Raw genomic sequence first — 27,097 nt, 5'->3', positions numbered from 1 at the left:
AGATGGGCCAACCAGAAAAGCCCAGCAGATACAAAGTAGGACTTTGGTGGACCAGGAGTCGAATCCCAACCGTCGATCCCAGAACGAAGACAGCCGCAGATGCAGAAGTATAATATATGATCCTCCTCATCGTAACCAGTATTAACATTTCCTACGAGATCCTGGATCGGTTAGACCCGATTGGCCCACCAAAATCTCTAAAGGCCCAACCCAAATCGTACAAATGGGATAAGTATAGACAATGCCTAACCCATCTCCAAAAGTCATTATATGTGTGTAAGCCATCTAATCCAACCCGTGCAACAGATGGATCACACGATGAAGATTATTTAATTCGAACCAAGCTGGTAAATCCATTTGGTGGCCACACATATAATTAGAGTGAGTTTATAGGCTGAGAATTTATTTTGACGGTGTGGAGAGAAAGATGAGCAGTTCGTAATTATTTTATCCCCAGGTAATCTTCACGACGTGGCCCACATTTTTAACGGCTGGGATTTTCTATCACACGTCCGCACGTGAGGATCACACGTGCCTAATAATATCCAAACGCAGCGGATGCCGCTACGAGAATACATAAAATGAGAGGGGTCCAAGCACTTCATTCCTTTGGCAAATCCAAGGCCCAGGCGGCGCCACCGACGCCAGATCCGACGGCATAGCCAAAGTCTCCCTTTTGTCCTTCTAGCCGTTAATACGGTACACCCTGAAGAACCTGAGTATGGTAGAGCCATCTCTCTAATGTACATGTGGTATGCATATTTATCAATCGGGACCGTCCAGATAGTGGACCCTATCATGGATGGCTCATTTACAAAAAGAAAAAATAAAATCACTAATTATACAATCCTGTTCGTTTACCATTGATGAATGTTTGGACATTAAAAATGTGCAAATAATAGGATATCTGGTTATTTTGAAAGGATGTCCATCTAAAGTTGGAAAAATTAGATAGACGGTCCCGATTGATTCATTATCCTATGACTTGTACGGTGGGGAGTTGGGTCTACCATATTCCCGTTCTACCGGCTCTACCGTATCATCTCCCTTGTCCCTAACCCTCTCTTTCTGTCAACTTCACTCTTTTTTACCTCGTCTCCTCTTTGCATCTTTATAAATAAAAAATTTAAAAATTTTAAAAAATTTAAATTTAAAAAAAAAAAAAAACGAATAATATAATATAAAAAAATTATCTTCCCAACTCCCTTGTTCAATCCCTTGGGCCGGCCCAAGGAAAGTGGGCCCCACACGTGAAATTTTGTCTTTTGGGCCACACTTCGGTGAATTTTGTTCATTGCACCATCTTAAATGGTGGTGACTCTTCCTCAGTACACGTTTCATGCGTGTGTCAATCAGGAAGATCCGTCCACAATAAGGACACAATTGAACGGTTCGGATTGAGGTACATGTATGCTAATTGTGGACGCGGTTTGGCTGGTGACGCCTACATCAGCCAGCTAGCTGATGTCAAAGCTCCGTGGGCCCTCCATGATGTATTTTTTCTATCCACGCCGTCCATCCATTTTTTCAGCTCATTTTAGTGAGAAATACCAAAAATGAGGTAGATCCAAGTCTCAAGTGGACCACACTACAGGAAAATATTGTTGACAGAATGTCCATCCATTAAAACTTCCTAAGGCCCATTATAATGTTTATTTTCCATCCAACCTGTTGATAAGGTCAAACAAACCTAATGAAGGGAAAACAAAAATATCAGCTTGATCCAAAACTTATGTGGCCCACAAAATGTTTTCAATTGTAAGCATTCGATCCCCACATCTTCCTGTGGTGTGGTTCATCTGAGATTTGGATCTCCCTCATTTTTTGCATCATACACTAAAATGATCTATAAAAATGTATGGACAGAGTGGATAAAACAAATAAATCATACTAGAGCCCACAGAGCTTTGACACTAGCTAGCTGGCTGATGTTGGGTCGCTAGCCAAACAGCGTCCGCTAATTGTCCACATTGAATTTGGACTGGTACCATATTTACTTCACAGTCCATCTGATGCCGACGAATTTAAGGGTTAGGATTGTCTGATCAGTATGATTTTTGGGTTATGTTTCATCGATAATGTGGCCCACAATTTGGACGGCACTGATTACAGCAAAAACATGTAAATTGAATTTTAGCTGCTGTCTAGTTTATTTCCAATGGTCTATTTGATGTCCACCACCCATCCAAAACTGACCCACAATGTGGAAGATCTAGACCAACGTTCTAATATGTCACGAGTAACGGTTAAATCTGGACCACTGAACATTTCCTTCATAATCATCCATCCGATGGCCACAATAGCCACATTTGTGACCGTTAGATCAATATGGTTTTCTACGTATCTGCATCCACTATCCAGTCGACAATCTGGATGGGCAGGCCGGCTCATGTTTACCACGTAAGCCTCGTATGCGGTGGATGATGAGTCACCACTACCTAAAATGTTATGATAGAAGCACAAAAAACAAATCTTTAGGCCATATACACCTGATGCTGTAAAAGGGGTGGTGAAACAAGCCTCAGACGTGACAAAACCACACCCTAGAAAACAGCCCAGAGAGAGAGAGAGGGAGAGGTCTAAGCCCCATCTTAGAGAGAATCCTTTAGAAAACAGCCGATCTGTGAGAGAGAGAGAGAGAGAGAGAGAGAGAGAGAGAGAGAGAGAGATGATAAAAATGAGGTGAATTCATAGAGAACTCCAAACACACCATGTTAGGAATGTGCTTTGGTTTTTATCACTAAATTCCCTTTGCGCCCCAAAAACAAGATGAACAAAGAGACAAAACCCTTCACATAAGAAGAAAAGAGAAAAAAAGACTCTCCTTCTCTCTTTTTCTCTCCATCTCTACCATCATTCCACCCCACAAATTGAAATGAATAAGAAAACCAAACAACCCTTCTTAGTTTAAGAAACTCAGATTTTCATTCTTAGAGTGTTTCAAGAGTTCTTAAACACTTGAAATTTTGCTACATTCCCAATTGCAACAAAAATGATAAACTCTCTATGTGGTAGCACGGGTACAATTAAGAGTGAGATCACAACCTCCAAGCAACAACCCACATCGCCGACGGCGTCGGTATCAGAATCCAACAACATCATCTCCGAATTCGATCGCCCCGATCAATCTCAGCCGACCATTTCCTATCAAGGGCTCAAATTCGACGTGGATTGCGACGTGGAGGTCCAATCGCCCGATAATTCCATATGGGAGTCGATCTACTCCGATCAGATCGACCTGACCGACTTCATGATCCTATCACCGAGGCGCGACTTCATGGTCTCATCCCCCAAGCGAGAATTCATGGTGTCATCACCAAAACGTGAGCTGATGATCTCATCGCCGAAGCGGGAATACATGATCTCATCGCCAAAGCGGGAATCCATGATCACATCGCCGAAGCGGGGCCCACTTCCGGCTCACTCAAGCTACAACCATAACTACAGCTACTTACAATCCATGCATGGTCAGAGTCTTCTTGGGTGTTCGCCGCCTTCGTGTGTTTCAGCCCAGATCGGAGCCTCAAGCACAACTAACAAAGGAAAATCACAAAGCCCACTTCATAAGGTTTTCAATTCTCCTCAGTTTGTGCAGCCAGATAGTATTTCATTGCCTGCGTTGGATGGGTTCTTGGATGATTACCAAAGAGATAGTTTCAGTGCGGTGTATCCGATGATGAAGGCGCCGGGAATTGGGTGTGGGGCGGAGAGTTTTGAGATGCCGGCGGCTGCAGCGGTGATTCCGGGGATATTGGATTGCTTGCAGATGTCGGGTTCGAGGTTTTGTGGGGCAGTGAATGAGTCGGGTCTGGCGAGTCTGCAGATGGGGCAGGAGAGGGATGTGTATCAAATGGGTTCGTTTGTGTGTGCACCACAAGCATCAGCACCAACACAGATACAGCACCAGCCAAAGCAACAGCCACAGCAGAACCTTGAGCAGTTGCTTATGGCGCCTATATATACCAGTGGGTCTGAGCAGGTGAAAGACTCTCTCTCTCTCTCTCTCTCTCTCTCTCTCTCTCTCTCATTCAAACAGTAGTTGGAGGGAAGCCCACTGTTCTGATACAAAATAGAGGGATGTATGCTACTATGCATGGAAAAACATGGGTCCCAACTCTCAACTACCATTTTCCATTTGAGAAGATCTTTGATACTCTGGCGGAGGTGATGGATGATATGCATGCACCCAGAAATTGGGTACATGGCAGGTTTGCAAAATAAATAAATTAATTAATTAATGGAAAGGAAAGTGCTTAGGCAGCATACAAGTAATTCAATTTAAACTCTCCAACGGGCCTCAATTTAGCTATGATGCAGAGTGGGCCGCAAATACTTTCACATTCAAGATAGACCAGGGAATGCCTGATCGAAGGTGAAAGTGATCAGGATCATCGGAACACTGAAACAGGCTTATCTCGCAAGTTAGAATGAGTTATTCGACATACCATGTATGATTTTGGGTAAGAGAAGCTACTTTAGTTAGTAACCCGCTACGCCGGGTTGCCATGCTGAATTTGTGAGATTCCATCATAACTCTTCATCCTATGAGTTTTTGGAGTTGTGCCCGGCATGGAAAGGGCTTAGAAAATTTAGGAGAACAAAGTGGTTAGGCAAAATAGGACACTATTTTTGACCGAAAACCACAAAGTATGGTAGAAATCATGACCGCCAATAAATAGTAAGTTTAATTAGTATTTATAATAAGTCAAGGGACTTTGAGTTCGAGTTTGATTCTGAAACTTATTCTTAAGTTTGGTATCACTTTTCAAGGGGTTGTAAATTCATTTTTATCATATATCAATCAATTTTTAAAGTTTTTAGAATTTATTTTCATTTTTTTTAATTTTCCCTTGTAGATTTGAAGAATCTATGTTAGTAATCCAGGGAAGCTACGTGGATTCCAAGTAGTTATCCCCTTGAGGAAGATAGTGATTGACCTCGTCATGTCTATCCCTGCATTAAGATATATCATGAATAAAAAAATTATAACTTATTTAATTATCTGACTATCATATTGATGGCATTTATTAGACGATTAAAGAGGAAAATAATCCAATGGGCCTACTTCTAAAAACAAGTGTCCTTAGATTGAAACCAATCTAATTTTGGGACTGTGATTTAGAGAGAGTGGGTTCCACAATATTGATTTTAATTTTAGCTATTCTATGCGATTTTTTAGTACTTGAGTATCAAGTATCATACTCTCCCCGAGTACCAAATAATCCCCCTTTCCAAGTTTTCTCATGATCCTGTGAGTTTATACCATTCTATCATTCTACAAAGTAAATCTCTCTTTTTTGGGGGTTATTTTGATTCCCCATCTACTGTGAGTATTGTATTACAAGATCCATTCCAGTGATTGTGTTCCAAAATCTCCGCCGTCCATTCTGCCCACTGGTTGGAATCCCTAATCAATTTGGAAATGGGTTCCCGTCTTTCCCAAAATTGGTCAGTAATGCCATTTTATTCCCACCCACCACCAACTGATCAACTATTAATTAAATGTTCCAACTGGACACACGTTCATTTCCTGTTATTAATTATTAGGGGAGCCATTTATAGTCTGGCAGAATATGATGCTTGATACACAAGCACTTGAAAATTGTACAACGTTGTGAACTTATATTACGCCCTGGAAATTGTGGAACCCACTGACGATAAGTCACATCCCAAAATCAATTTGGTCAAGCAATCCTAACTTCTAATTTTAATTTGGACACTTGCTTATTAAAATATAGAGATTGGAGACTTTCATTGTAACCGTCCAATAAGGGAGTGTTTGGATCGTAAGTTACTTTAGATAAGCTACTCATGCTATAGTTAGCTTATCTTGGTTCTATTTATTCAGCTGCTAAGTATGTTTGGTAAGCAACACACTTATAAGCCAAAAAGCAAAAAAAATATCTTTGGTTTCCAACATCTTAAGTATTTATTTCTTAAATTTGTTTGGTCTCGCTTACATCCACTGTCATCCATCACATGGGCCAACTTTTAACATGGACCATTCATTATGTGGACCCACCTTTGACGTGGGTTGTCCATCATGTGGGACCCACCTTGGATGTGAGCCATTCATCAATATTAGGGGATGACCTTTGATATGCATTGTCCATTATGTAGGGCTCACCTTTCACATTAGTCATCCAACATGTGGGGCCCACCATCAATATTATTGTCAATGAAGTGGACCCACCTTCAATATCTACCGCCCATCATGTGGAGCCCCCACTTTGATGTGGACTGTCCATCATGTGGGCCCCACCTCCGATGTGGGATGTCTATCATGTGGGCCCACCTTGGTTATTGGCCACCCACCATTAGGGTGGACTTTTGATGTGGACCATTCATCATGTGGGGCCCACCAGTATTAATTGCTCATCATGTGGAGACCACCTTTGATGTGGACTATCCATTATGTGGACCCCACCTTCAATGTTGGTTGCGCATTATGTGGGGCTTGTGCCTTGGATGTGGGCCATTCATCATTAGTGGCCAACCTTTGATATGGACCATCCATCATGTGGGGCCACCTTGATGTGGTCCATCCATCATATGGGGCCTAGCTTCAATCTCCATTGCCCATCATTTGGAGCTCACTTTTAATGGGGACTGTCCATCATGTGGGCCCCACCTTTAAAGTGGGTTATCCATCATACCGTCCATTTTGGATGTGGGTAATTTATCGTTAGGGGCCAACCTTTGATATGGATCATCTGTTATGTAGGCCCACATAAATATGATTGATCCATCATGTAGGACCGACTTTTGATGTGAACTATCCATCGTGTGAGTCCCACCTTTGATGTGGACTATCTATTGTGTGGGCCCCACGTTTGATGTGGACCATGAGAGAGAGGAGTAGAAAAATGAAAAGTTAAAAAGCTAAAATAATAACTTTCCGGGATAAATAACTTTAACCCCAAGTTATTTTATAATAATGTTTACCAAACTAATTAAAGTGAAAATATTAAATGACCTAAACATAAGTTAGAAAGCAACTTAATTTAGTGCTATCCAAACATGCCCTAAATCTCCACGAATCATATAAAAAGATAATCAAATAAGCTTAATTTTAATTTTATGATACATGGACTCACAATTTGGACAATTTAATATGAATTACTTGTATGCCACGTATGCAATTTCTGAGAAATTTCACGCATCCTTTTCCCTCATTATTATTTCATGAGCACCACTCACTTGCAAACAGTTTAGCACTGAGCATTTCAAAATATGCATTCTCAAATCCCATTTTGAAATGTATGTTGAGATTCCCGCCCACCACTATTGGACGGTGGAAGATACATCCACACCGACGATGATTCTCAGTACACACTGTGCGCACAAAATTTCTCTCCTTACTATAATCGTTTGTTGTTCGCTCTCTCCACAGGAGCAAGACAGTGGCCTTCAGCTGGTCCACCTCCTCCTAGCCTGCGCCGAGTCAGTCGCAAAGGAAGACTACATGTCAGCCCGTCGATTCCTCCACCATCTCAACCGTGTAGTCAGCCCTCTCGGCGATTCCATGCAACGTGTCGCCGCCTGCTTCACCGACGCACTTTCTGCCCGCCTCACCGCAACAATCACAACCACTCCCAGCACCTTCACCTCAAAAACCTTCACCTCATTCCCTCCAACATCCCTAGAAACCCTCAAAATCTATCAGATCCTCTACCAAGCTTGTCCCTACGTAAAATTCGCCCATTTCACTGCCAACCAAGCAATCTTTGAAGCCTTTGAAGCCGAAGAGAGAGTCCACGTCATCGATCTCGACATCCTCCAAGGATATCAATGGCCAGCTTTCATTCAAGCCCTTGCAGCCCGTCCAGGTGGGGCCCCCTTCCTCCGCATAACCGGAGTCGGGTCCCCTTTAGAATCCGTTAAGGAAACGGGTCGCCGCCTATCTGACCTGGCCCACTCGCTTCACGTCCCGTTCGAATTCCACCCTGTCGGTGAACGGCTGCAAGACCTCCAACCCCACATGTTCCACCGCCGAGTCGGCGAAGCTCTGGCTGTCAACTCAGTCAACCGGCTCCATCGGGTCCCTGGGGCCTACTTAGGCAATCTCATCAGCATGATCCGTGATCAGGCCCCAAACATCGTGACCCTTGTCGAGCAAGAAGCTAACCACAACGGACCCTACTTTCTCGGCCGGTTCCTCGAGGCATTGCACTACTACTCGGCGATTTTCGACTCGCTCGATGCGACTTTCCCGAACGACTCGCCGGAGCGGGCTAAGGTGGAGCAATACATATTCGCGCCGGAGATCCGAAACATCGTGGCATGTGAGGGAGCAGAGAGAATGGAGAGGCATGAAAGGCTGGAGAAATGGAGGAAGATAATGGAAGGGAAAGGGTTCAAATCGGTGGGACTGAGTTCGAATGCAGTGACTCAGTCGAAGTTATTACTGGGTTTGTATCCGTGTGATGGTTATAGGTTGACTGAAGATAGAGGGTGTTTGCTCTTGGGGTGGCAAGATAGAGCTATTCTCGCTGCGTCTGCATGGCGTTGTTGAGTCACGTACGTCCTTTTGCATGTATTTTTCTACGTGTGTTTTGTCTTTTTCTGTAGGTATTTTAGTGTCTGTCACTTTCTTTTTTCTATTAAGTTATGGTGACTTAGTTTTCGGGCACATTGAGAATGCGAACGATATCTGACCCGATCATTGAGTATGGCCCACCTTTTGTAAGGGAAGTAACTTAAAATTCACATTTCATTGGGTGGTCTTAGGGGCGAGTACTCTTAAAATGTGAGTGGAGTAGTTTCCTTGCTAGTGCATTCTTTTATTGAACGGTTAAGATTTATCTGTTGATGTGATTTTTGGGGTGTCTGTTCAAGGTGGGTACCTGATGATCGGTTCGGATGTTGTGCATGTTCGTGAGGTTATGTGTAATGGAAGCGAGTTGCTACAGTTTAAGCGGGGAAAGTGACAAACATTATATATAGCTAGAAGCAGGAAAAATGAAAATAAAAATAAAAATAAAAAGATGCCGTGTTTGTTTGTAGAGAAATGACATCATGGTTAGATTGGCTATTGTAGTCTGGATGCTCTGCAAAGGGAAAATCTACCGTACAAATCCTAATGTACGGCAGAAATTAAACCACATATATTAAAATAAGCTGTAAAAATAGATGGACGGCGTGGATATACGATGAACAGATCGAGGTGGGCCTTACGGTCAGGGTCTCACACCCACTTGCTAGTTGGGTCAAAGCCAAGTCGCTCAACGCTAAGCCAGACGCGTGTCTAATAAAGTACACGTTACACATGTGCTAGCATGGCACGATGGATCTGAGATCCAAACCGTCCATCAGAACGGAAGCACCGTGTTCATGATCGAGACGACGAAGCAGGTTGGTCCATTTGTCTGATTGGTTACAGTTTCCAAAACAAATGTGCGACTCTGGACCGGATGAGTGGACCAGATTTATTGTTTTGGAAAACGTGTAAAGATCGGAGAAAACTAATGGATGGATCGGATATCGCACCTATATGCCATGCTGGCGCATGTGTGAGATGGACCTAAGCTTTCTTGCACACGCGCATACGCTAGCAAATATCTGTTCAAAACACCTTCCTTCCTTTCTCATTTTGGCCGGAATGGCCTGCAGCAACTGTTTTACACACGCGTCGAACAAACTAGCTCCGTGGGGCCCACCATAATAATGTGCATGTGAAATCCATTCCGTATATCAGGGGCGCCGATTGCCTACCAAGACACTGCCTGTGGCGACTCGCTTGGACAGTGCTCTGTGGCCCCACCATGATGTGTGTATTTTATTCAGGCCGTCCATCCATTTTGCCAGCTCATCTTAGGGCATGAGGAAAAAAAAAAAAAAAGAAGAGAGCCAGATGGAAATATCAGGTAGGCCACTTGACAGGAAATATTGGTGATTGGACACCAACCGTTTATAACTTACTGGGGATACAAAAGTTCTGAACAAGCTGGTCTTTGTGTGACCTCATCAATAGGATGGATGACAAATAAATATTACAGTGGGCTGGGGTGAGCTTTTAACTATGGCTGTACAGTGGACTGGTGTGGTTCACTTAAGATTTAGATCTACCTCAATTTTAAACTCATGCTCTACAATAATGATCCAAAATGTATTGGCAACATTGATAAAACACATATATCATTATGAGCCCATAGACCACCATCCAATGGCATACCAAATCCGCATCCATTCTATTAGGTTAGAGAATGCCCACTAGCATGTCATTACCAAATCTGCTTCCATCTATTAGGTAAGAGAATCCAAATCCTCTACTTGCTAGAGGAGATTTCCTGTTTTCCTATACTGTGATTGGTTTAAGTCATCACTAACGCTGTCAGCACCACTGCATTAAATGTAGTTTGTGATAATGTGTCTCAATTACATTGCAATAATTATGAAATCATACTTATGGCAAGTAGAGGATCTAAACTCTAAGAAGGCTTATTTATACCTATATAAGACCAACGCAGTATGAAAAACTGTTATAGCACACTGATAAACAATGCATAATTGCACCTAAAACCTCCAAGTTCTTGCAACCAGCCAGCTTGAGTTTTGAATGAGTATGATTTTTGTATTTTCCTCTCATCACGGTGGCCCACATTCACTGATGGCTCGCATTCACTGAACGGTCATGATAAAAGATACACAGCATGGTGGCCCTACACAGAAAACTATGGTTGGTGTCCCATCTTTATTACTCCCTTTGGAGCGGTCCACCTAAGTTGTGCTTCTAACTTGGAATCTAGGACCACACCGGTGAGACTATGTTGTCAACGGCTCAAATTGGGCCCAAGCTAGTGATTGGCCAAAATAATCCAGCCTGAAATATTTATGCCGGGGTTACAAATCCTTATGCGCCGGTCCTGGGCCGATTCAAACCGGGTTAACAGACTACTCTACATTGTCTAAATTTCCAAACCGGTTAAAAAACGAGCTTGAATTTTAAGCTCAAGCATCATACTCTAACCCAAGCCTGGCCCAGGGTGGGCTAGGCCAGAAAGTCCGAAGACCACACTCAACCCGTTGACAGCCCCACATAAGATGGACTGGCCGATAATTAATAGAAAAGATGAAGGCCCAAGAGCATGAGTGTTTTACGTGCTCCACAACACTTGTAGAGCCAGCTCCCTCCAATTTTCGTTTTTACACATGAAGTCGTATTGTATTCCAACTCATGAGGTTTGATAGACATATATATTACCTCAATTACAATCATAAATTATTTATGAGTTACACTCCAAATAATGAAATTGGTTTAAACATCCTAAGATGGATAGTCTTTGATTGGATGATGTTTGATTTGATCGTTCTTTAAGATGAACAGTCTAATCGATCCATTTTCAAAGATGAGCAATCTGTTTGGATCACTTTTAAAGATCAACGATTCAATTCGACTGATCTCAAAGATGATTAGCTCAATTGAATTGATCTTCGAGATGAATGGTCTAATTCAAGTGGTTTTGTGTTGACAAAATTCATCATAGAATGTGCTCGCCCTAGAAATTGATCTTTGAGATGAACGGTCTCATTTGACTAATTTCAAGGTTCAACATGCCAATCAGAATGACTTAGATGAATAGTCCGATGATGGATGGATTTTATCACTAGTGGGCCACAGTCACAACTAAATCTGATCATTAGAAGAATTCAACATCTAAAGTTGTGGTTAACCAACTTTGGAGTATATATATTCTATGCTTGAAACTTGTGTTAAAATACAATTAGAGTTGTATTTGGCCCACCATCTTCTGTTATTAAGATTCACTCATGTTATCATATTCACTCCATGGAATTAAAATTTCATCTCAATCCTGAATTTTGGTGGGCCATGAGGAAGGTAACAATGCATGATGATAATCAAAAGCAATAAAATTATTATGGTTGATGAAGAAGGTTTTATACTAATGAGGCACCAACATTCTGCGAAAGTGATTTGCATGGTTTGGATTCACATGGTTAGCTGCCACGTGTACATATATAACTAATGTATATCATTTTCAGGTACATTCTCAGACAATAATTTAATAAATCCAATCATGACAATATTACAATATTAAAATTAAGTATTGTAAGAAGACCACACATTTTAGGGCCCATAATGACATGAGTCCATCCAATCTGTCCATATCCGTCCATAATATGTGCCCTCTCATGATGTATGTAGAGCCCAAAAATCACAGTGATCTAAAAATTAGATAGGCCATATATGTATAAATGATACGTAGAACCTCCAAAATCATGTCGTGTGGCCCACTAAAGTATTTTATCAAACTCATTTTCAAAATATAATAGAATTGCCATATGAAATATCAATTGAACGGTTTGGATTGACAAATAAATAAATAAATAAATCCTAGATGTAAAATACAAACTAAGTGAACAGGAACATACCATAGTCTGCAAATCTATCTAAATCTAAGAGAGATTAATGCACATGCAATTGCAAGCCATATTGTTATATATATATATATATATAAAGGATGAAAATGATCTAAGTCTTGTTATTATATATTATGAGTAGTACCTAATATTTATTTTTGGGTTGTTGTTTTTTCACTTCTATTGTTGTGACCTGACACTTGGCAGGTGGGATAATGAATCCAGACCGTTAGTCTAGTGAGTCCCACTCATAAGTAGCTTTTCATAACTAATCATGTCTAATATTTCAACCTTGCTTTATAAATGGTGGCCTTCGAATGAAAAGTAGAGGTGAAAGTGGTTAGTAGTCAAATTTCAATAGGAAACATTAATGCCTGAGATTTTGTCTCTTTGATGTAATTTCCTAAGTAGTGAATATCTAATATCACATTTACATGCGTTTCTTCCGTAATATAAATCAATTACTGAATATCTAATATCACATATAAATGCATTTATTTCATAAGTAAATCATATGCATCTTATATCAAATCTGATTCTAAACTTATAGATGGACCACCTGGTTACCTCATTCAACAAGCTCCTCTACATTTTTATTTTTTATTTGGTTAAAATTCCTCTCCTTGAGCTGAACCATCTCTAGAAACAAAACTTTGAGACTCCTGCATGGCGTAATGATGATACACAGGCACAGGCATTTAGAAATCATTTAAAAATTGCATATGTGGCATATAAGTAATTCAAACTAAATAGTTTAAATTTTGGATCCCAATTTAGATGTTCTGAGAAATTAAAATAATATGCTTATTTGATAAACAAATCATTGGATTTATAGACATATATTGGACAATTAGAAATGAAAATTATCCAATGTCTTCATTTCAATAAACATATTCACAAATTATATTTGATTTTGGCTCTGTCACTGAGCTACAGTGGGTTTTACAAGACAGACATATTAACTTGAATTCACATATGCCACATAAACAATTTTTGAATGCCTGCATGTCAGCAGCATACTCTACTAGAGTATTATAAATAACTCTCCTTTCAAGAACTTAGCGCAGAAATGCTACCTTACGATATGTATAAAAATTTAAAATTTATGAAAAACAAGCTTGTTAGATGGAATTAAAATGCGGTGGGAAACATTTACAAGCACATTCTTGAAAATCAATTCAGAAATAATGTTTCAATGAGAGAGTGATGATAGAGAATGCTACTTAAAATTACATCTTCAGTCACCATAGTCCCCTCGAACAACATAAAAACATCCAGTAACATAAATCACGGAGCAACTAGATATTGACGGGTGATGGTAACACATGATTCTCATATAGCATCTACATGAGGTACAAAAATAGAAACAAAATTCAGCATTTTGGGGCTTGTTTGGTGAATGATATTAGGTGGGACCCTATTTGGGGTTTAATTTTCTTGGATCGAGTAGGGTTGGGTACTATTAGAGAAAGATCCAGGGTTTAAGTTTCGATGTACATAGTTGGTTCATTCCCAACAGTTTTCCTTGTGATAGGCAGTCTGAGGCATTCTTTTTGGCAGTTGCCCTAATGTTCCCCTCTATATGACCCCTTTTGATATGAACAAGGAATTAAAAAGGTCTATCTAGAAACAGATCGGATTAGGTGGTTTGGAATTGCATTTGGTCCGATACAAATTTCATCCCTTTTGGAAATGATAGGAAGACATGGATTAATCTATGTATTGTATCATCCTGAGCTATTAGTAAATACTACAGGACTTTGAAATCCACCACATTTGTGGGTCCCACATTGATGCAATCTTTTTTATCCATGTTGTTCATTCATACATGCCCTTTACACATGATATTCAAATTGTTGTGAAATATGATCCGTTGATTACAATTCCATGATCCATTAAACACAAACTTCACTCAATGTAATGTATTTTTCAAGGAAAGAATTTGATCCCAAACATTGAATTGGACGGTCAAAATACCTTAGTATTTTCAGACATGCAATTATTGTGTAATAATGATGTTAATACCGTGCCGTTTCATGGGGTGATCCAAACAGGCCAAGATTCAATGTTCCAATGAAACTATAAATGATACAATATGTTAGAGAGAATGATATAAATACGTAACTATAAATATTATAAATATGAATATTGATAGATATTTGTATGTATATATGTACAGCTATGGATAGGCATCCTCTAACACCCAAGACCAAACCACTTTTCCCGAATCTACTCGACCGACGAGTAATTCTCCAAAGACCACAATCTTCAAGGTATCCGGCACATCTTCAAACAGGCCTAATGCAGTTTGGGCCGGGCTTTTGCAAGAGTATAGGCCTGAGGGCCTAAAATTCAAGCCACCTTAATAAATGGGCTGAGCTCGGGCTTAGCTTGTTAGCCTGCACAAACCATAGTTTAGAAATCGGAAAAGCTCGACTCAGCTTGACTCAATATTCAGCTAAGTCGGGTTGACTTGAAGGCTTGACCCGGCGGAACTCGATATTTAATTACTATGAACTGGAAAGTGGAACGATGCGAGCTGCATTTGTGTGACATGTGCGATTTCTGAGTGTAGGCGTATGAAACATCACACTCGGCCAGAGCATCAAAGCCTTCTTCTCATCGTAGGCCCACTACATGGACGGGTGCGAACGCGGCGCAGATACATGACATACAAATGCAATCGTCGCGGGTAAGAGAAGAATGCAATGAAAAGAAAACGAGAAGAGAGAGAAGAGATGGAGATCGTTTGGCAGACCCCTGCAAACCCTCCTCAGCCCCAAGATTACATCTTACGCAACGGTAAATAAAACCCTAACCCTCTCTCTCTCTCTCTCTCTCTCTCTCTCATATCGAAAAGGGAATTTCAAAATTTGGCGGGAATATGCAGGGAGGCGCCACGTCAGACCCTACTACTTCGAGTTCATCTCCCATGTAAGAATCTCTCCTTCCCACTCTCTCTCTGAGTTATTTTTCATACCGTAACGGTCGTACTTCTGATTTCATAGGCTAAGAATCGATGGGCGGGGAAAACCATCGTTGACCTTTTCACAGATGAATTCAAGGGACGGCCTCGCGACTACTATGTATGCATTCTGCTATTCTTGTTTAGTTTAAGTATGGTTCGATGTGGTCAATGCAGATTCCGATGTTTTTCTTGGGCTGCGTTTGGATGCTGTAGTGAATTGAACTGCGATCATTTTCGTTCAAACAAGCAGAAATGATGACTTTGTTCCCTTGTATTCGTAGCAAGGAGTAGCCCGTGAATTTGCAGTTATTTTTCTTTCAGTTCCAGCTCAAAGGAATGTAATTGCAATTTGGAGCTTGTACCCTTGGTATGAACTCAAAGGAAGGAAATTGCAATTTGGTCGTTTCCACTTTAGAGGACTAACGGTTGCAAGGTGTTCTCCAGTGGTTTCAGGTAGATGTGGGGCCCATGTGGTGTATGTATCACATCCAACCCGTCCACTAGATGTGCTACCGCGGGTTACACCCAGGGCCTGAAAAGCAGTGTGATTCAAAACATTGGTGGGTCGCAGCACAGGGAGCAATGTGGGAAGGGATGCCCATCTTGATTCTCACTGGGGCACAACTGAGTTGCAGAACAGCATGGTTTTTGTCATTACCCTTTATCCATGACAGATCAAGTGCTGGACAGCCTGGATTCCGTACGGACAACATTATGTACCCCACACAATCAAGTTGGGCATTCCCTCTCAACATGTCCCCTGTACTGTGTGGCCCAACTGAGTTTTCATTTGGGTATGTTTTTGAACCCTTGGCATAATGGAAGCTGACACATTGGATGGACAGATTGGATTTCGTGAATAAATCACGCTGACCCTACTCCTGCCCTGCACCACCATTGCTTATGGTGGTATGGTACCACCGGAGTGTACCCTTGTTGCAATTCAATTCTGTAGTGCACCGACCCTCATCCTTAATTGCAAATTCAAAACATGCTGTTTGTATGCACCGTGGAATCAAATTGTAATATCAATTCCATAGTGCATTCAAATGGTTCCTTATCCTTTATTTTAAAATTGTTTTTTGAAGGGTCCAAGTTTCTCCAATAGGTGTCATTGCATATGCATTGAAAATTCTTCATAACATCGTGAACTTACTGCACTTCAATTCAACAGTGCATTGAAACCAAGCATTGAATTTATTTTCACTGAAAGGCTCAAGTTTCTACTAGAATGCTTCTTTTCATGAGGTAAAAATTCTTTACGGCGTTCTTGAACTTAATAAGTGAGGGCCTTGAGCCAATTTGTGGTGGTGATTTGTGCAACTGGGAATCGAGCCTCGAAGTAGTGTAAACTGAACTTTATGAAAACATGGGAGTAGTGCAATCAATGTTATGTAGATTTTTCTATGATGGAGATGTGTCAATGCAGCTATTAGGAAACTCTTATTTATCTTATTTCCTGTGCATTTGTATTACTTGTATACTATGGTAATAGTTCTACTGCATAAGCTTCAGTGTTTACATACATTTATACGAGTAGTCATGCTTTTCCAGGCTTGCCTGTCTAACACTTATGGCTATATCTCAGTTATTACCTTATCCCAACACACTTCAAAAAAAAAAAAAGAAAAAAAAAGAAAAAAAAAAAGAAGAAAAGAAGAAGAAGAAGAACGAGGAGAGAAGAAAAAAAGAAAGAAAAGAAGTGACTGATCAAGAAAAAAAGAAGAGCAAACGCACACAAGTCTTATTTAATTGAATGATGCACGAGCTGTTTGTGATTCATGAATTGGTTGTTCACTTAAAAAAAAGAAAAAAGAAAAAAAAAGCCTCAAGGGTCTCTTCTCTTGGTTCAGTGGTAGACTCTCAAGGGTCTCTTCTCTTGGTTCAGTGGTAGACACTGTGTATCTCATATCTGAGGTCAAGGGTTCGAGAACCCATAGGTGCGTGGGGTGGTAGTGTGTGTGTTTCTCACCTTAAAAAAAAAAAAAAAAACTCATAAAAAAAAGGTTTGCTTCTTTTGAAAAATAGAGGTTTGCTCATTTAATTGAATGATTTACGAGCTGTTTGTGATTCATGAATTGGTTGATTGGCAAAATAAAACATAAACATAAACAAACTAAAAAAAAGGTTTGCTTTCGAAAAATCCTAAAAAGTTACTAAACTTTTCCCAATATTGAGCAAGTGAATTGCCTTAGGTATGATACCCATTCACAGGTTTCCTTTATTTGCTTAGCAACCATTCAAGGAATCAGAACATTTCTTTAACTTGATAACTAAACTGAAAGGCATTTAGATGTCAGCATAAAGATCTGAATCATATTTACTTGAATGCTGGAGTTGAGATGAAGAGAATCAGTAGGAGAAAGTCTCATCAACAAAAAATTGTAGCATTTGACCATAAATAAAGCTGATGATGTTTTTGTCAATTATTGGGTTGATGCAAGAAGAAGGTTCAATTTGAAAGAAGATTTGCCCTAGTGGATTTTCACTCCTTTTCTTTCGTTAGATGCTATTAAATTTTCTCTAGCAAGTTGAATTGCTTCCGAGTTATGTGCAAACTTGGGAACCCAAGAGTGTTTCTTCATTCAGTCACAAAGTTCTTCTGTGAGCTTTTATTTTAGTTTTTCATTATGTCGTATTTCAAAGTGTAAGATGGAGCTAGTTGCTCCTGCTCATGCATATAATTTATTACTTGTGCTACTTTGTTTATAATTTCATCTCACTAAGTTGAGTTTTTATTCATGCGTAATACCATAGGTTAGTGCCGTGAAATCTGGAAGGATCCAAGTTGATGGACAAATAGTGCCTGTTTCATATATTGTTCAACCATCACAAAAGATAAGCCACTTTTTACACAGGTTTGATGCATTCTCTGCCATTAGCCATTTTCTGGATGAACTTCTGTTATTTATATGATTAAGACTGTAGTGCTTTGTTTAACCTGATGAGAGAACATATTCCTTTGGCAGCCATTTCTCATCAAAATGGCATTGCACAATGTGCCTTATCTTAATGAGGACAAAAGCAATATCAGAATAGTGTTATTTTGTCTGCATACATTGCTTGTGAAGTACTTGAGATGCTTTGATGTTGATACCTGATTTTATGGCTTCTGTTTTCCTGTTCAGGAGTTTTCCTCTAGGCAACATGCATAGTTCATCAATCTGCTGATGGGAAAGGCAGAGTTAAAAATTTATGGATCTACTGAAAATACATATTGATGCATGTTCAAGGTGTTCCAAAACAGTAACAGCGGCCATAAGAGCCACCACTATTACCTGCCCCCGTATCGGCCGTTACGGCCCTTTTATTTATTATTTTTTGGAAAAAACTGTTACAGGACCGTTATGGGGCCATTACAGGGCTGTTACGGGGCCTTTACGGCCTTTTTCTTTTTTCCTGTAACGGCCGTTTCGACCCTGTAATGCGCAATGGTCATGACTGTTACTGTTACATAACGTAACCGATTTTGAATACCTTGTGCATGGTACTTGACAAGACATTGTGCGAACGAGTGTACATTCTACAAGAAAGTTTTGAAAAAAACTGCAATTCCATTTAGTAAGCTGATGTGATGCATTTTCTGACTTGAGCTTCACTTCATGTTGTTTTCACCTGCAAATACTTCTTTTCTACTTTCAATTTTTTGATTTTCCATGTTTAAGTTGTTGATAGACAGGGGATGAAAAGATGCATTTCAGTAAGACTGATAACCTACGGTCGGCTGTAAGTTAGTTAACCAACAACCTATGTTACAAGCATTTTTCCTTGAAAATAGATGAAATTATCAAGGAAAAAGTGGAAAAAATTATGAAGACATAAAAAAGTTGGTTGTTCCATACTTCTGGTTGTAGGTGAGCAGTTCTCCTTCAGCAGAACTGGATCAGATCTAGGAAGAAGTTTACTTCTTAATTATCATACATCTCTATTGGGTGTCCCTGCTTGTGCCATGCTGCTATTTTAAGTCTAGGTTCTTTAGCATGTTTTATTATTATTTTTAAAAGCTTAGTATGCTTTATTCATATTGCTGTAGTATAGTATGTTGGCTTAGATTTAGTGACCTTTTTTATTTTTCAAACATAACCTTTTCATGCCTGACATGTCATTGTGCTTCAGTTTGCATCCATGAAGTCCACATTTGTTATTGCTTCTGATTTTCATGAAAGTGTTTTCTTAATACTATGATCAATCATCTCAAGATAGGAGTGCAAAATCACTAAGATCTAGTACATTCTGTAGGCATGAACCACCTGTGATGGCATTGGATGTTTCAATTCTGCAGAAAGAACCTGATGTCCTTACTGTTTGTAAGCCAGCATCAGTTCCAGTAAGTAAATACTCATATGCTTTCTGATTCTCAAGGTCCTCAGTTTCACATGATGACATGACTAAATATGTTGTGTTCTATTTTAAATTTGTATAAGAAAGTTAGGTTAATTGTTCTAATTATTTCTCTTAGACTCTTAGTTTGTGAATGTCTTTTCCAAGTTATTTTTCACTATGAAATGCATCTGTAGGGACTTCATCACATGCTTTGTTTTACAATATGTAGATACTTACCTATATGTGGATGCTTTGAAAACATTGGGTGTGTCATAGGACTTGGCTCATGAACATGTTAGATCTCACTGTCACCTAAGCTTTGCTGTGACTTTGCCCTTGTCATCTGCACAGATTTAGTCCAATTGTATGAATCATAGCTTTGCAGTCTGAGATTTATGATTGTAATGGGCAGAGGCGGTATATCAACCTATTCCTTGCCTTTTTTTTTTGCAAGGAAATACTATTTAGATTAAACCTAACTGTTATAGTATTATGTGCTTTTTTTTTGGGTGGTCCAAAAGACGGATCTCATCACCGGGGGTGTGTTTAGTCACATCCACTATTTGTGAAAAAATGTATTGAATGTTATGCTGGGAGAAAATACCACAGAATTGTAGAAAATGGGGAGATGAATGTGATGGGAGCGCCATGGTCCATGGGAACTGGGGAGTCATGATTATGATCAAGGAATACACTGACTCATGCACATTAATCTGTCTCATTCTCCCATGTCCACTGTGGGGCGAATTCTCAAGTGGACACCTTGCAAAAGATGGGGTCAGTAAGACCTCATTAAGTAGTCTTTTCACATGGAGCATGGGTTATTCTTGTTTTTGGGTCTTGAGGGGAGTGAGCTGAAGCCGGGTACTTTGCCATCTGTGGGACTTTTATTTCCTTCTTTTTTTTACTGCTTATTTGTAGCCTTTTCAGTTCTATAATAAATATGAGTCATCCCAAAAAAAAAAAGAAAAAAGAAAAAAACATGACAGGAGTGCTGGATAATCTAGAATCCATCTTCCTCCATGGTAGGAATCCTAATCTTACAAGCATGCACGTGCATCCTTAAACTGAACTTGTAGCATAAAATGTATGACCTTGGCACATTTGTGTGAGAATGAAGCTGCTCATCAGGCAGGACCTGCCATGACCATGTCCAAGGAGTGGCTGAATAGACAGTCCCAACAATTGAATTGTTGGCCATTTAATGAGCGTTGTTGGTAAATTTTCTTGACCATCCATTACTTCCTTAGATCTTGTGGTTAGGGCGTGAATTGGTTGAGTTGTGGACCTAGTCACATCTATCAGCGGTAGGGGTGGCAATGGGCCAGGCTGCTTGGCCCACCCTATAGGGCTAGGGCTTGGATCGCTAAACTTGGCCTGAGGGCTGGACCTAGGCTGGGCCAAGGTCAATGAAGAATGGCCTGACCTAATCATTAAGTGTGCCACTGTTATAATGGTTCAAAGGCACTTCTTAATGGCTCCCATGTGACATTCATGTGTAGTTTAAAGACAATCGTTGGTTCCCAGCCACATTTTAATGATCTAAACTGTTTATATGTAGAATTTAGTGTGGATGGTGGGTATCTTAAGAAATTTCTTAAATTAGACCTATTTTAAACTCTTGATTACTTTGTGATGAGGGCATCTAAACACCTACACGAGTTTATTAGAGGAGGAGGAGAGTTAAGGCCCAAACCGCAGCTTCATTATGGTTGGATGATCATTACACAGGGCCCAATGGACTCAATTAGAGCTCTTAGCCGTGTTAAAAACTCCACATGCATGGTTGTGCATCTTTGAAGACCCCACACAGAGAAGATCCATGTGGGCTTTTATTTGGAACTGATTGATACATCTTTGGACTCTTTGGATGTCACCCAACCTGATTTGGACCACATATGGACATTACAAACGTTAGACCTTGTCGTTGGATATCTTGAACACATCAGTTTGGTGACACAGATCATTGGATATGTTCAGAGACTCGGGTTTAGGTGTACGAACACTCTAATTTGCACATCGAGCCATGGACACGTTGGACCACATTCATCGAGACCATTGATCACGTGTGGACGTGTGGACATACCTGTTGCACGTTGGAGATCATCCTTATGCCATGTGTCACATCTTTATTTCTGCTTTATTTTTTTTGTTCTATTTCAGGTTATTAGAGATTTATGTTTTGATCTCGACCGTTAATAGATTCGGATAGTCAAGAATAGTTCTAGACTTAGGGTTTGCTTGGATTTTCTTATATATACTTCTTTGAGAATTGAGACTTGAGATTATTGACATATTGAATGAAATTTCTCTACATTGCTTCTCTGAGCAAGAAAACTTCCTGCGAATGGAATTTGGTGTGAAGCCATTGGAGTCATTCCAAGTTATCTTTCTTATTCTTATTCAGGTATTTCCTTCTTCTCTTTCTCAAATTCTCTTTTCCCATTGAATTTTTCTATCTTCTTTCTCAAACCCTAACTCCATCAATCCAACCCATCATCGACCAAATCGACCCAGCCCCACTGCATCGTCCGTACGACTGTACACCCACCACACCGTCCGTACAACTGTACGGACGTGCCCGTACACTGCATGGATCTGTGCATACAATGTCCGTACAGCTGATCAACCTCCCCCTCATTGATCATTTTCTCTTCTTCTCTATTTTATAAAACCCTAACCCTAACCCTACCTCTAGCCTTTTATAAAACCATAAATTTCCAAACCCAAACCCTAATCCATTCAAACCCTAGCAAGGCACAATTGAATCCTTGAATCTAGAACGAATCCTATACTAAATGGAAGTTCTACATTCTATTGGGCCATTTTCGATCAATAGCCTTTAGGATCTATTTTGCGGGATTGTTGTGTGGTCTTGAACTTGAGCTTAATTGAATATTTGACTTCTCTAGATTTGTGGTAGATTGGCTTTATTTTATGCTTTGATTTACTCTGGTAATCCGTTAATTTATTTATTTGCATCATCCTAGTTTAGGCCATCCGTCCCGCATCACTTTGCCTTACAAGGTTGACCTTGGCTTGGCCTGGCTTATAGGGCCAGTACCAATTTTAAGGGATTAGGGCCTGGCTAGGGCCAATCTCGGCCTAGTCCTTGCCTGTCCCATTGTCACCTCTAGTTAAGTGTCCTACTCACAAACATTTTAGAGCTCGTGCTCCCTATTCACTATGGATGTCAATGGGCTGGGTAGCCCAATGGGCTTTTAAGGCCCTCCTAGTGTTGGGCCAAACTTGTGCTTAACATTAGAATTTAGAACCTATGAGCTTTGTTTGGGTCTGGTTTCAGAAGGCCACCAAAAACGTGGCTGAGCTTGAGCATGATGAGTGATGGCAAGTTTGCTGTAGGTAGCTTGTGACCTTGGGTTATGTAATTATATTGCATGTATCTATCCTACTATAAAGAAAAGCGAAGAAATTTTAGTAATTTTTTATTTGATAATAATGTATTTTTCTTTCGTACTTTACCTGAGGAAACCACCCCAAGGAATTCAACAATATATAAGATCCAATTTGTGTGCCTTGGGTAAGGTGATTGAAAGGAAGTTGTCAAGGTGGAAGAGTAGGAATCTATCCTTAGGGTGCAGGATAACCCATATTAAAGCTGCTATGTCGGGTGTGCCGTTGTATTTCATGTCTCTGTTACAATGTATGTTGGTTCTGGATAGGTTGGAAAGAATTAGGTGTGATTTCTTGTGGTAGGGAGCGGAAGGTAAACAAATTTCTACCTCTTGCAATGAAGTGAAGTTTTTAAACCAGTTAATGTCATGATGCAGGCATTGGTAACTTGATGGATCTTGCTCTATTAGTTAAAGTGTTATGGAGGTTTAGGACAAAAGAAGGTTTATGGAGGTAGATGATTTTTCGTAAATATGGAATTCAGGAGGGAGGTTGGTTTACAAAGAACTCTTTGTTTTATAGAGCATTAGTGGTTTGAAAAGCAATCATGAGGGTTTCTGACAGATTTAAAGAGGGAAGTGGTTTATCGTCGGGAGACATATATCACTTTTTGAGGATGCTTGGTGCAGTGACAGGCTGTTGTTTGAGGCTTTTCCTAGAGTTGGAGATTTATGTGTCCTATTGCCACACGATTTTTGGGGGTGCCATAATTTGACCTGTACGTGCTCCAGGATTGAGGAAGAGTTGGAGGATATGCTCCAGCTAATGAGTCTTACTCGGTGCATATCCTGTCCAATCTTGTGAGGGACTTGTGAAGTGTGGAAATGGGAGAAATTTGGAAGCTTTTCCGTTTGCTCATTCTATTGGGTGATTCAAGCCCCTGGGTTGAGGGCTTCGACAGAATTTGTTTGGTTGTATGAGGGGCCTCCGAAAGTAATTGCATTTGCATGGTTTGTTGGAAGGAACAAAATACTCATGGTGGCCAATTTTCTGACGAGACTCATGATTGGTGGTTGTGGAGCGGAGTGGGAGATGCTTTTGGAATCTAAGGCTTTTGATAGGACTCCCTCAGTGCAGTTTGAGCAAGCCACCCTAGAGGCTTCTGTTGGTCATTTATAAGATTCTAAGCTAGACTCTCTGTTCATGCTTCTAGTCTCTTTATGAAGAGATGTCTTTTAAAGGAGCTCATGAACCACGGAGTAGACATCACTTCTTACATGTAGTACTCTCATGTGCCTGATGTAGATCATATGCAGTACTCTTTTATTTAGTTTCTTTTATGCTTGAAGAATGTCTTATGCCCAGACAGGGTATTCTTTGGTTTATAGTTTTACTTGAATTTTTGGCTTTAAATGTGAATAAGTTTCTTTTATTTGAGAAGAACAAAAATTTTCACTACGCTGACAAATAACAGAAAGCACTTTGAGCTCCACTTTATGGAGCATTGCTTTCCAATAAGGATGAACTGCTAAGTTTTCTTGAAGGAAGGATATCTCCTTCCTTATTATTATTATTATTATTATTATTATTTTTTTTTTGTAAAATCAAGAATCCATGTTGACATTGAAGGCAAGGATGACTTTGGTTTTATCATTCTGCCAGCAGCCGTAGCATTTATGTAATTTTATTTTTTTGCAATTGCACCTTGAATGCTAAAATTTTCTTTTACATGTCATTAATTAGTTGATTTTTTTTTAAAAAAAAATCTTTTGCAGGTGCATCCATGTGGTCAATATCGTAAGAACACCGTTGTTGGCATTCTGCAGGCTGAACATGACTTAGCACCTTTGTTCCGTATCCACATAAACTTCCCATGGCACCAAATAATGCAAACCTTCATAAACATGTGCTGTGAAACTGGCCATCTTCAATTTGATAGTCACTATCCAATCATTTTTGGTTATGTATAATTACTATTTGGGGCTTTCTACTTTTCCCTTGACTTGTTACTTATTTTAACAGCGGTGCACCGTTTAGATCGGTTAGTCTCTGGACTCCTTATTTTGGCCAGAAATGCTACTAAAGCAGACCACTTTAGGCAACAGGTATTTAAGTACTCTAAATAAATTTATTTGAAATTGCATTTGTGAAGATATTTTTCTGAAAAAAGAATTTATGCTGCTATTGTTAGGTCGTAGTGATGATTCAAATGCTCTGTCATAGAACATACCCACCCCCTTTTACCTCCCCTTAAATGATTGTTAGCATTGTCCCAAACTTTTTAATGACACGTGGAACAGCCAACTATCAATCTAGGGTGCACATTTGTTCCTATGGTTTAGGTCCCCAACTCACCAGGTCCAAAACAGGGTCATATTGCCAAAACCAAGGTATCCCAAATCGGTTACGTATCGGCCGTAACGGCCGATACGTAACGGTAACGGTGGGACCCGTTACGCGATACGGGGTCGAAACGGCCGTTATGGAATTCTGTGACCGTAACGGCCGTTTCGGGCCATAACGGCCGTTACAGACCCGTAACGGCTGTTACGGGCCCTTAAAAAAAAAAAAAAAAAAACCTTACCTTTTTTTCCTTTCCTTTCTTCTTCTTCTTCTTCTTCTTCTCGAGCAGCTGCGGCTGCTTCCTGTTCTTCTTCTTCTTCTTCCTCTCTCTCTCTCTCTCTCTCTCTCTCTCTCAATCTCTTCTTACCCCCTTTCCCTCTTTTTTTCTTTTCTTTCTTTCCCTCTTTTTTTCTTTTCGTTTCCTTATCTCTCCATTTTTTTAAAAAATTTGCAGCAGCTGACTGCTGTAGGTACGTGTCACGCAAAGACGAACGATGACACTCCTTGAGCTCTGAGTTGTACGAACGGTTCAAAGGAGATCAAAGTTATATGGGCTCCATAGTGATGTATTTATTACATCTACACCGTTCACCTATTTTCAGAGATCATTTTAGAGCACCAGCCAAAAAATGAATTATATCCAGAGATCATCTGGACCACACCAAAAATAGCAGCAGAGATAATGATTTTCACGGTTAAATAATTTGTAGGGCGCACGGTAACGTTTATTTTCCATCCAATCAGATCAGACCTGAGTGGGCCCCACCATAATGTATATATTTTATCCCTATCGTCCATCCATTTTGCCACGTCATTTTAAGTCAGGATTCAAAAAATTAGTAATATCCAAATCTCAGGTGGACCACACCATAGGAAATAGTGGTTATAGAATGCTCACCATTAAAAATTTCCTAAAGTCCATTGTAATGTTTATTTTCAATCTAACCTGTTAATTTGGTCTCATTGATGTGGATGAAGGGAAAACACACATGTCAGCTTGATCTGAAACTTTTCTAGCCCCCAATAAATTTTTAACGGTAAACGTTTAATTATTATTGTTTCTTACGGTGCAATCCACCTGAGCTTTGGATGTGCCTCATTTTTGGGCTCATGCCCTAAAATTATTTGGCAAAATGGATGGATGGTGTAGATATAACACATTCATCACGGGTGAGGCCCAAAAAACTTTGACACGTGTGCTGCACTTTATATCCGAGTCCCTCCTAATTCAAGCCTTAAAAAATTGTACACGAGACATATATTAACATGAAATTTGACAATTAAATTATGGACTGCAATTGCTAACTCACAATGCCAAAATCAAATTATTTGAATAGTTTTAATTGTTAATTTGTGAACTTTTATTTTTTAAAATAGGGCCTTTTGATTATTTTTATTTTATTTTTATGATTCACTATCCAATAAATGTCCACCAATTTATAAGTGGGATAATGACAATAAATGGCATGAATTTGAGGCTGATTTGGAGAATAAATTGGTCCTCCAAGTCGGCCCCAAATTGGCAAAGCCATCTACCTGAATTTAATTTCATTTTTTTAAAGAACTATTGGGAGAAATGATATCAAGATGTTAAGTATATAAATTACATATTTAAAAAATTAAATATATGAATTTTGTAGTCAAATTCAAGTTACCTGGTTAAAAAATTAATCAGACAGTCTGATACAACTTCTCACCAAAGAGTGGACCGTTACACCACCATAAACA

The 27,097-nt window shown here is 39.8% G+C and overlaps 2 protein-coding genes across 3 annotated transcripts in view; both read left to right on the top strand.

Annotated features, from left to right (window-relative positions):
* The first annotated feature begins 2,992 nt into the window (after positions 1-2,992).
* On the top strand, positions 2,993-8,515 carry LOC131247157 (GRAS family protein RAM1-like). Its single transcript, XM_058247590.1, has 3 exons — positions 2,993-3,309; positions 3,430-3,979; positions 7,394-8,515. Exons 1-3 carry the CDS (start codon positions 2,993-2,995, stop codon positions 8,513-8,515), a joined length of 1,989 nt encoding a protein of 662 aa, XP_058103573.1.
* A 6,554-nt stretch (positions 8,516-15,069) lies between these two features.
* LOC131246695 (RNA pseudouridine synthase 7) overlaps positions 15,070-27,097 on the top strand; it is a 35,655-nt gene continuing 23,627 nt past the window's right edge. For both annotated transcript variants that reach the window (XM_058247045.1, XM_058247046.1), the window contains exons 1-7: positions 15,070-15,183; positions 15,272-15,315; positions 15,390-15,467; positions 18,107-18,207; positions 19,589-19,676; positions 24,802-24,880; positions 25,049-25,131. In XM_058247045.1, the coding sequence (XP_058103028.1) occupies positions 15,090-15,183; positions 15,272-15,315; positions 15,390-15,467; positions 18,107-18,207; positions 19,589-19,676; positions 24,802-24,880; positions 25,049-25,131 (567 nt within the window). In that variant the 5' untranslated portion in view covers positions 15,070-15,089. The remainder of the gene's footprint in view (positions 15,184-15,271; positions 15,316-15,389; positions 15,468-18,106; positions 18,208-19,588; positions 19,677-24,801; positions 24,881-25,048; positions 25,132-27,097) is intronic.

Source organism: Magnolia sinica, chromosome 5, assembly GCF_029962835.1.
Source record: "Magnolia sinica isolate HGM2019 chromosome 5, MsV1, whole genome shotgun sequence".
NCBI classification, from domain to species: domain Eukaryota; kingdom Viridiplantae; phylum Streptophyta; class Magnoliopsida; order Magnoliales; family Magnoliaceae; genus Magnolia; species Magnolia sinica.
Note: the sequence above shows the minus strand (reverse complement) of the source record. Positions and strands in the feature narration are given on the sequence as shown.

Excerpts from the sequence above, each read along its gene's own strand:
- LOC131247157 (XM_058247590.1), top strand. The coding sequence starts at position 2,993 with ATGATAAACTCTCTATGTGGTAGCACGGGTACAATTAAGAGTGAGATC. Across the intron at positions 3,310-3,429 it reads CCCAAGCGAGAATTCATGGT|CTACAACCATAACTACAGCT; the intron begins GTCATCACCAAA and ends GGCTCACTCAAG. Across the intron at positions 3,980-7,393 it reads ATACCAGTGGGTCTGAGCAG|GAGCAAGACAGTGGCCTTCA; the intron begins GTGAAAGACTCT and ends CTCTCTCCACAG.